The sequence below is a fragment of the Priapulus caudatus genome, unplaced genomic scaffold (assembly GCF_000485595.1).
Source record: "Priapulus caudatus unplaced genomic scaffold, Priapulus_caudatus-5.0.1 Scaffold233, whole genome shotgun sequence".
NCBI lineage: Eukaryota > Metazoa > Priapulida > Priapulimorpha > Priapulimorphida > Priapulidae > Priapulus > Priapulus caudatus.
The window spans coordinates 169,239-180,407 of record NW_014577294.1 but is presented as its reverse complement, the minus strand read 5'-3'; the positions used below and the strand labels follow the sequence as shown (position 1 = coordinate 180,407).

The 11,169-nt window shown below is 42.8% G+C and overlaps 1 protein-coding gene across 1 annotated transcript in view; it reads left to right on the top strand.

Moving 5' to 3' along the window:
* The window catches only part of LOC106807761 (twitchin-like), a gene marked incomplete at its 3' end in the record, with an annotated part of 171,136 nt that overhangs the window by 127,560 nt on the left and 32,407 nt on the right, over positions 1–11,169 (top strand). Inside the window, 19 exon segments of the mRNA XM_014810212.1 lie at positions 209–338; positions 661–818; positions 1,218–1,341; positions 1,654–1,792; positions 2,824–2,987; positions 3,413–3,579; positions 3,982–4,117; positions 4,750–4,880; positions 5,201–5,354; positions 5,706–5,846; positions 6,264–6,425; positions 6,784–6,972; positions 7,605–7,718; positions 7,991–8,095; positions 8,593–8,787; positions 9,030–9,141; positions 9,570–9,742; positions 10,177–10,307; positions 10,503–10,653. Coding sequence (XP_014665698.1) covers positions 209–338; positions 661–818; positions 1,218–1,341; positions 1,654–1,792; positions 2,824–2,987; positions 3,413–3,579; positions 3,982–4,117; positions 4,750–4,880; positions 5,201–5,354; positions 5,706–5,846; positions 6,264–6,425; positions 6,784–6,972; positions 7,605–7,718; positions 7,991–8,095; positions 8,593–8,787; positions 9,030–9,141; positions 9,570–9,742; positions 10,177–10,307; positions 10,503–10,653 — 2,776 coding nt within the window.

Genomic DNA, 11,169 nt, shown 5'->3' with positions numbered 1-11,169 from the left:
GTGTGTGTGTGTGTGTGTGTGTGTGTGTGTGTGTGTGTGTGTGTGTGTGTGTGTGTGTGTGTGTGTGTGTGTGTGTGTGTGTGTGTGTGTGTGCGCGCGCGTGCATGGAGAGAAAGTAAGAGGGAGAGAGAAGAAAAAGTGTATAAAGTTTCCGTGTAACATTTGAGTGATGGGTTAATATATAAGCTACAATGCGCTTACTCTAAAGGAGACGTCAGGAACGGTGCCGCATCTAGAGGAGGGAGAGGAGTATCAGTTCCGCGTGCGCGCAGTCAACGAGCTGGGCGAGGGCGAGCCAAGCAAGCCCACAGACGCCATCATAGCTGAGAACCAGCCCGGTAGGTGGCGCCACTAACAAAACACGTTCCATTAGAAGTAGAATAGCAATACTGTTGAATAATGACACTGCTATTACAAATGCAATATATGTAATTATATATATATATATATACTAGCAGGACACCCGGCGTTGCCCGGGAAATAAAACACTCAGTTGGTGACCACTTGGTTGAAAGGAAAAGACCCCAAAAACTTCATGGTATAAGATGTTATATAAATGATTAAATATATATAATATATAAATATTATTAAATATACACATGATAGGTTATATAAATGTTATTACGTTACTATAGACACATGTATGTGTTGCGCTTGCAGCTAAGCCGCACATTGACGTGGGCACTATTAAGGACATTACGGTGAGGCACGGCCAGCCGTTCACCATCTCTGTACCGTTCACGGGATGGCCCGTACCAGAGGCCAGCTGGGAGCTCAACGACAAAGACGTGAAACTAGACGAGAGAATCACACCAGAGGTGCTTCTATAATTATTATTTATAATAAAATAAACAAATAACATAATAACATAAACAACAATAATAATAACAAAACATTAATAATGGTTTATGATAGTTACAATATTCTCAGTTCAGCAGTGAATTCACGAGAAACCTTCGTGCACACGATTAAATATACAAAAATAAGTTCAAGCTCAAAATCAAATAAGTCATGATTATTTGGTAAATAATATAGAAATTATTATAAGCAATAAATGCAAACAATTTATACAAGAACATTTCACGTGTGATAAAAAAAACTCGCTAGTTAGCCGTCTCACCTATTCAAATCACCGAATAGAAGTCATGCCCAGCATAAAAATTATATTTGTTAGTATTAGTTAGTAATAACAAAAATAATTGTTATTGTATTTAAAGGTGGTCGAAGGCATGGCAACCTATCACGTGACGAAGGCCAAACGCGATGACTCCGGCACGTACAAACTTACGCTGAAAAATCCGAACGGCACCGATTCTGTCAAGGTCAACGTAAATGTCCTGTGTAAGTAAATAGCGCATCCCCCCATGTTTGTGTCATAAGTGGAGGAAATGTTTCGTGTCACATTATTATACACATCTGGAAAATATATAATTACCTTATATTATAAATTCTGAACAAAATTGTACATTTTTGACAATATTGTGGCGTGGTGTTTGATTAGTTATATTATTCAATCACTTACATTATTGTTAGCATTATTTTTTAAGTGATTTATTACTATTTATCAAGTTCTTATTCTCTTAGCATAGTTAACCTCTTCAACCATACACATATATTCGTGGATTTCACGTGTTTGTATGTACTATATCACAGCACCGCCAGGAATGCCGAGAGGGCCACTGGAGGCGTCAAACGTGCAGGCCGATGGTCTCACGTTGAAATGGCAGGCTCCTAAAGACACCGGAGGCGCCGACATCACAAACTACATCGTGGAAAAGAAGGATCCTAAGAGGTAAGCATTATATCTGATGTGCAAGCGTTCGTGATGGATCTATGCGTTATTATTCTTACGTACGGCAGGGATTACTAAAAGGAGGTAGCTTGCCACAATGTCTTTTTTTATGTTAAAGGGACATGGCCTCCCTTGTCCCTCGTTCAGCCGCCTTCCTCTTCTACCGACTCGCAACTATCTTCCCTGCCGCCTTTCCTCACTCTCTCCTCTCTCTCTCTCTCTCTCTCTCTCTCTCTCTCTCTCTTTCTCTCTCTCTTTCTCTCTCTCTCTCTCTCTCTCTCTCTCTCTTTCTTGCCAAGCTATATTATGCAGTTTTCCGCAGTCTGTACTGAACCCCTAAAACGGTGCTCGCGCATGCCCAATATCTTCCGAAAAGAATTATATTTTGCGAAAATTATGCATTTATAATTGAGAGAAGGTATTCTAGCATGTATTTATACGATAACATTCGATCAGTAGATCGCTCTCCAGAAATAGAAAGAAGCCCTTGCGTGTAAGGTGCCCGCTGCATATACCAGTCAGTACACAATCTGTCTGTGTTAGTGTGTTAGCGCATGCGCAATATCTCACCAGAGGAAGTATATTTTGTGATGAATATGCATTTAATATGGTTAGGGGGTATCTCAGCATAGATGTATGTAATAAATTGTTATCAGTAGACCTGTGTTTATAAATAGGAGAGCGCCCTAGAGTGCAGGGTGCAAAACTCCTACTTCATCCCTTCCCGTCCTTCCCATTGTACAGAAGTTGACATTTGAATGGCACGAGCAAGACTTAGTGGGTGTTGTATGCTGACAATTAAAACGTCGTATAGCCGGCTTTGTTCGCTAAAGTTCTCATTCGCGGAAGAAGCGCTGACCCGATCTAAATGTGATTGCGTGCAAACGTAACTGCCAGACCCGGCTACATTTCTCACCTCTCATGTATCAGGTGTCATATGTAAGCCAAATAAACGTCGCGCGTCTTTGCTTCGAAATGTGTGACGTCGTGACCAGGTGTGTGACGTCAGCGCTCTGTTTGTTTCGTCACAGTGACGTGTGGCAGAAGGTGAGCAGCTTCGTGCCCGGCACCACGTGCAAGGTGCGCAACCTGCAGGAGGGAAAGCCGTACGAGTTCCGCGTCTGCGCAGAGAACCAGTACGGCGTCTCCGAACCACTGATGACGACGTCGCCCATTGTCGCCAAGAATCCGTTCGGTGAGTAAAGCCGTGGATGCCTACTTGTTTCTTATTGCTAGCTACTACGTCATCTGCATTGGTTATTTATGTTATGTTATTTATTTATTTATTTGTTTATATTTATTATATCTTAGCTTATAACTGTTATTAAGAGGTATAGTTTAATTTTAGTTACGTGAGGAAAGTTAGTATGTTATGCGAGTCCGTGTGGATGCTGGGGCTGTGAATAGTATAGCGGTTTATGCTGCCCATGAATATTTGCTTGAACATGAATATCTGTGCGTAGATGTGGGTTTAATAGCTGACATCATATATATGCAATGACATCTCATAGTTTCTGTCTGAATTAAGCACTCTAATGTCTTGCCATCTATGCTGCAGCGATTCCAAGAAACGCGGATTTATTTCTGTCTATCAATGTGGTACTGGTTTGTCGTATATAGGTAAACCAGGAGCGCCCAGCAAACCAGAGGCAACGAACAACACTGAGGATTCAATCAAGCTGAGCTGGGATCCTCCGCTGAAGGATGGAGGCAAGCCAGTGAGGGGATACGTTGTCGAACAACGCGAGAAAGGTTCTCCAAGATGGACCAAGGCCGTTATGGCGCAGGTAAGCAATATTCGATATTCGATTAATAATCTTTTATTATATACATACACACACCAGCGCGCGCACACACATACACACATACACAGACGCTCACACACATACACACATACACACACGCGCACACACACACGCACGCACGCACGCACGAACGCACACACACACGCGTAATATTCTTACTGATATATTCCCTTATCATAGTTTAAGTTGGCGCATCAGTATCAACATATTGTAACAGTTATACAGCATGTCACCTGTTACTTTTGACCTGTTAACGACACCTGCGACAATTAGTCTATTATATTAGTCTCTTATCTATCTCTAAAAAGTGACAAGTCGACTAGCCTTTCGTCATTATCCTAAAACCTTATAAACTTATTCCGGGGCTCTTCATTCTGCTCGTAGGTGCCCGGTACGGAGTGTGTGGTGCCGGGACTTACACCAGGGAAGGAATACGAGTTCAGAGTGGCGGCTGTCAACGATGCTGGCACGGGAGACTTCAGCGATGCGTCGGCATCTCTCGTGGCGCAACCTCCACCATGTATGTACCCTAACTAAGAACACGAACACTGTAGTGTGTGTAGTCTAAGGGGCTGTAGCCAGCGTGGGGTGGGGACAGTTTTCCCGACAAACGTAAATAATAATATTACATGGTCAATAGTTGGTCAATGGCAAATTGACCACATCCAAATTCCAGAACTCAAACCGCGGGTGGCTTTACCACCCCACCCAGAGGAAAAAAACGAGTTATATAGCTGCTTCCTTTTTTTGTATTCTTGATACTGTCAGATATGGAGTTTATAACCTGGCCACTTATATAATGTATTATTATATTAGTCTTAGTACTGTAGAATAATTTCATAGGCACTGTCACCACAAACCTCTTACATTGTTTATCGTGTTAAATATGTTATTTTGTATTTCTTCACCCTCCATGAAAGTGTCTGTCTATGTCTGTCTATGAAATGTCTATGTACGTTATCATGAACATATCTGTTTTTGCAATATATTTTATAATATTAGAAGTGCAAAAAATGAAAACAAATGCAATTTTATTCACACATAATATATATATATATATATATATATATATATATATTTATAATTAACTATAGACATTCATTACGTTATTGACACTATGTTACTAATGTTTAAAACGATCGTTTCCTGCAGTTGCTCCGAGAATTGATTGGGACATGATGCCGAGAGATGTGACTGTAAAAGCAGGCGAGCCATTCAAGATTAATGTTCCGTACAAAGGCTTCCCACCGCCGACTGCCACGTGGCTCAAGAGCGGAGAGGAGGTGAGTAGAAGGAGAAGCAGGCATATTAGGAGGAGGAGGAGGAGGAAGAGGAGGAGGAGGAGGACGAAGATGAAGATGAGAGGATGGGGAGGAGAGAGGAGGAGGAGAGTGAGGAGGGGTGAGGAGGAGGAGGAGGATGAGAAGGAGGAGGAGGAGGAGGAGGAGGAGGAAGGGGGAGGAGGAGAAGCAGGGGATACCAATAAGATAATATAATACAAAAGTTGATAATTAATGCTTAATAATTAATAACATAATATGAAACGCTAAAAGTAACCATAAAGTAACTGTCTCAATGCGAATTGTAATTATGTGCGAAATAGGTCAAGCCGGATGATAGGCTCACTATGAGCGTGGATCCAGAGGCAGCCCTACTTGAGTGCTCGAAGGCCAAGCGTGACGACAAGGGAACATACACGCTAAAACTGAAGAACGAAAAGGGAGAGGACACGGGCACGATCAATGTTACAGTCGTTGGTAAGTTTCCCCGTTACGAACATGTTTGATATACAAATATATTAACGTAATTATTGCAATTAGAGTAATAATATTATCATGATGAATCTACTTATTAAGTTGTCTCGTTACGCACCTACATATTCGTGCTTCTGTATAGCGTTTCATAATTACGATCTTTATAATTTATCGCTAACTTAGTGATCAGCTCGTCGAACACACAATACTAGATTTTGGCAGTGGATCTGCGTCCCGTAGAGACAGTCCATGCCTCCGTTTCGCATATGCTCAATAACTAACTACTATCTGTTGCTTTTGCTGTGGGATGTCTTTAAATTTCATTAACTAAATCGACATAAATTCTTGCGACAGACAAGCCAGCTAAACCTGGCGGACCTCTGGCGTGTTCTGAGATCACGCCGGAGTCGTGCACTCTCTCCTGGGATCCGCCGCCGGATGATGGCGGCATACCCGTAAGCAACTACGTCGTGGAGAAGCAAGATCTGGCTACAGGTAAGGATGCGCTTGTATTACGAAATTCCGAAACAGGTGTATGCCTAATTTATGTGCGAGATCTTTTATCTTTTGTTTATTTCTCCCTTTCCTCCTCCGCCGGCTCCTTCTTCTTCTCCCCTTCCCCCCTCATCCTCCTCCTCCTCCTCATCCTCATCCTCCTCACCCTTCTCTTTTTCTTCTTCTTCTTCTTCTTCTTCTTCTTTGTCGCTGTACACTGTACAATGTAATTGTACACTTAGTGTTTGTAAATTCCACAGTCTAATTGTGCACGTTATAACCGTGTTACAAACGTAATTGTGGGTGTTTAAATAAGATATCTAATGTAATATTTAAAGCAATACATAATACAATTAGGTAAAAGTGTTTTTTGTGTGTACTAATCTCTTCCCGTCTGAATCGTCTTGATTCGTGCAGGTAAATGGGAGAAGGTGACTAGTTTCTGCAGGCAGCCAGAGTACACCGTACACGGTCTGGAGGAAGGCCATCGCTACAAGTTCCGTGTGAGAGCAGAGAACGACATGGGCGTGTCGGATCCTCTCGAGTGCGAGGAACCAATCACAGCCAAGTACCAATTCAGTACGTACGACAGCGAATCCAATGCTATGGTAGGGGGTTAGCGTCCCGTAGAGACGGTCCAGGCCTACGATTTACACACGGGGTAGTGGCAGTGGATTTGCGTCTCGTAGAGACGATGCAGGCCTACACTTCACACACGGGGTGGGAGTGGATCAGCGTCTCATGCAGACGGTGCATGCCTACGCCTTACACACGGGGTTGTGGCAGTCGATCTGCGTCGCGTATAGACGGTCCAGATTAACACTCAACATACAGGGATAATAACAATGGATCTGCATCCCGTAGAGACGGTGCAGGCCTTCCCTTCCCTCTATAGTGTGTATACGATGCTAATGCACGTGTTAATGTCGCATTGCAGACGCCCCTGGTCAGCCAGGCGAGCCTAACATCGATAGCGTTGACTCTGACAGCGTTGATCTGAGCTGGGCCCGACCCAAGACCGACGGAGGCAACAAGATAGAAGGCTACGTCATCGAGGCACGGCAGGTCGGCGATCGGGAGTGGACCAAGGTCATTCCTCAGCTCACCAAGGATCTTAACTGCCATGGTAACTACTGCCACGCGATTATGTGTGTGTGTGTGACGAGAAAGGGGAACGGTTATTTTCGGGACGCGAGATCGGACTGTCTTTTTGTAATTAGCTAGGAGCGAGGAACTACCTGAAATGTTTGTCGTGATTGGAGAACAGCGGCGCTATGAGTTCAACTGGGATTTCATTTGATTGAGAACTAGGAAATTACGCAGTTTTTACCTAAGCCACTGGGAATACATCTCCTGTTTTCCCGTCGGTGATCATTATATTCATTATGAGACATAACATAGCTCACGTGTAGCGCACCTTTGTTGATCAAAACCCTTTGAATCGAGATTCTGCTTACAGCGTATAAGAATATTTAGTGAATTTAACATGGCATGATTGACAAGTAACTCCAGTTCACCATTGTTGTGAGCAAACGTTCCAAAAGACACTGCCACGCAACGAATTCCCCAAATTTGGCGCGCGCGCGCGTGAAAGAAACACGCGTAAACGGGGCGAGCTTAACCTACCTAGCAAAAAAATATATTCATAGATCCGTGGCTATCTTGTTCAGACTGATAGATCAGTTACAAGAATTATCCCTACGAGATTTTACGTAGTTAGTTGAGTAGAATACGAATAATTGGTAAATGTTTCCGCAGTGCCTAACCTGGAGACTGGCAAGGACTACGAGTTCAGAGTTACGGCACGCAATGCTGCTGGTAATGGCAAACCCAGCTCTCCATCAAAGACTGTCACCGTCAAGCCGAAATCAAGTACGCATGCCCGACTATTACACGACCAGTCTAACAGCGTGTTTGTCGCTTAACCACAAAGTTTTGTTATAGAATATAAAATATTACATGTTACAACGTATTATTATCATAAATAAATGATTTAATTATAAATGATTATCAATATTATAAATAAATAATTTATATGTAGAATTATTATTCCTTCATTATTTACGTTTTAGTATTATCATTTGTTAGTACGTAAGTCATTATATATAAACGTGTGACGAATCCGTTCCCGCCTTGTCTTGCAGAGACACCTGGTTGTCCAAGCATGCCGGATGTTGGCAAGGTTGGAAAGACCTATGCCGAGCTCTCATGGGACCCACCACGGGACGATGGAGGCAGCAGAATCACTGGTATGTGGACATCTTCGTATACTTTATCGTACACTATACTTACTAATCACATAGCTATCATGGCTAGAGGTTAACGTAGCCTGTTGCCAATTAATCTATATGCGATCTTGTACGTTATACATGTTACGGTTTTTGCTGTTGCTCAGTGGGAAAAACCTATTATAAGCACGTGTAGCGGGTGCGGGGTTCGAGTCTCGCAATTGTGACCGCTATTGTGAGCAAAGCACTATGCTCCGAGTCGATCATTTAGCCGATATCTGCAGTACATATATATAATAGGTATAAGATATCGTATATAGGTTTAGAGCGCCGACACAAGGTCAACAACAGCCTCACCCGCGTGTAAAAGCATGCAGCTTACCTGAACCCTATTACGTAAAATTAATCGCAGCAACACAGATACTGAAGTCAAACGCTGCGCGAATGGAGCCGAGAAAAGAAAAACAAAAAACGGACGTGCGACGAAATCGGTTCGTGATGTTTTCATTTACTTACAGGCTACATCGTTCAGAAGCGGCAGTATGGCAGCCCGGACTGGGTGAAGGCGAACGACTACACGGTGTTGGAACCTGCCTTTACGGCCACTCATCTACCAGAGGGCGCTGAGATGGAATTCCGCATCATCGCGCAGAACGCTGCGGGTGACAGTGAGCCTAGCAACGCCTGCTTCCCCGTCAAGGTCGTAGATACAGGTACGGCGCACCTTCTCACATCAATTCGTATTAATTACGTGACACTGCAGTTTGCATAATATACAGACAGGATGAGGATACGCGGCATCTTTCATTTCAATTCGTAATAATTACTGCAATCACACGGCAATTTGCATACCATACAGTCAGGATGCGTATACGCGGCATCTTTCACGTCAATGTTTAAGATAATTGCGTTCAGTCCAGCAGCGTTGGTTACGTGTTTTGTGCGCTCGTTTCAGCTGCTGCTAAACCGGAGATCGTGCGCAAACTGCTGAACACTAGCACGCCAACGGGACAGTCCATCAAGCTAGTCTGCGAGGCAGTTGGCAAACCAGTCCCCACCGCCAGATGGTAGGCACTACTCTGTCAATATACATACATATATATCATAATACATAAATATATAATAAGCATTGGTATCTCGCTCAGAGGGATAGGTAAATTGTCATAACAAGGAAGGATCCTGAAAAATAATGTAAAGGCACATCGTGCTTATTATATTAAGCATACGTTGATCCCTGGTACGTAGGTATAAGAGACAACCAAACTGCCGGGACAGATGTCTTTATATCTTTCGATCGACCTTAGAGCAACAATGACAGAGAATAACGTGGTTATCTCGCGCTCTCACTCAGACATTGTCAATTTATATCGTCGCTCACGAGGTAAAACTGCGCGCGTACTTTACAGTTTACTTTACGTTTACTTTTACTTTACGTGTTTACAGGTACAGAAACATTTCAGTTTATGTTACGCGTACTTTAACGTTTACGTTACAGGTACAGAAATGGCACCGAGCTGCACACGGGAGCGCACGCTAGGATGATGGAGGAGGATGGAGTGTTCACCTGCATCATCCCCAACGTGCACGAGAGCGACCGCGGAGAGTACCAATGCGCGGTGCGCAACGACAGCGGCACCGACACGACCGAATGCAAGGTCACCGTGCAGTGTAAGAACACGATATATAGTCATGCTAAATCATTTTTAGTTTCTGTCTGTTTTATCTCGTAATCGGTCGTGCAAAGCCTCTCTACAGTGTAAAATCGCGAAGTATTAACTCTGAAGCTTTTTGCTTTATTACTGTTTCATTCGTTTTGAGTCGCGCAAGGTCGTTGTGCAGTGTAAGAACACTTGAAATACTCGTTCTAACGTCTTTTACGTTCTCACTGTTTCACTCGTACTTAGTTGTAAAGATCGCCGTGCGGTGTAGGAGCACGAAATAGTTACGCTAAAACATTTTTATTTTCTTACTGTTTTACTTTATCTCAGTCATGCAAAATCACCATACAGTATATGAACGCCAAACCTCGCTCTAATGTCTTGTGCTCAACATTATAAGCAGCATATTTGCGGCGGGTATTTAATCAGTTCTTTTCCGCACAGCTCCCCCGAGGCTAGAGAAGGAGCCAGGCGACCAACTGATACCAGAAGGAGAGAATCACAAGGTGAAGGTTCCGTTCCGAGGTGATGGACCTTTCAGAGTCAAGCTGCTTAAGGACGGAAAGGAAGTCAAGGTACACAAAATTTACACATTTCATCTTACGATTTCTTACGCTTTGTTTGCAAATACTTATCTATAGTCGTGCATATAGGGATGAACAGTGCGAGAGTCAGTGCCTACTAATGTCTTATTTTATAGCGATATTCATCCGGATTATTTGACTCATTGCAATTAATATAATTTATTAAAATTACGACGTTGATTACAGGACAACGATGAAGACGTCAAAGTTGTTCCATTCGATGACTTTGTCAACATCAACTTCAAGGACGCTCCCAGAGATGTGTCTGGCAAATACAAGTTGGTCATTGAGAACGACAGTGGCACTTGCGATGCTGCCTTCAACGTCAAAGTGCAGGGTAGGCAATCCAGTGTACCACCTAGATGTTTGTCATTACACATTACGGCGACCATGTGCATTCTTGCCGACGATTAAGTGGAGTGATTCACAGGCAGCTCTGACCAATCAGCGTACGATAGAGGCGTTTTAAAAACGTTGCTTAACAACGAAATGTGGCAAACTCGACAAATTGCGTGTGCGCGTAAAATACAAGTATGAGCTGAGCTAAAAATAAATTACGATACAAAACACAAATATCACCATAGCCATACTGACAATAAGCGCACGTTAATCATTTGCCCCTGGATGTTTCAACCTAATTTATCGTTATGTGGCATACCCTTTCCCGCAAGACAATTGTTATAATAAGATAGGAGCATGAACATCTAGTTTTAAAATGATGATTATTCCGATAGGTGTGCTTGCATTATCTATCTTATCTATCTATCTATCTATCTATCTATCTATCTATCTATCTATCTATCTATCTATCTATCTATCTATCTATCTATCTATCTATCTATCTATCTATCTA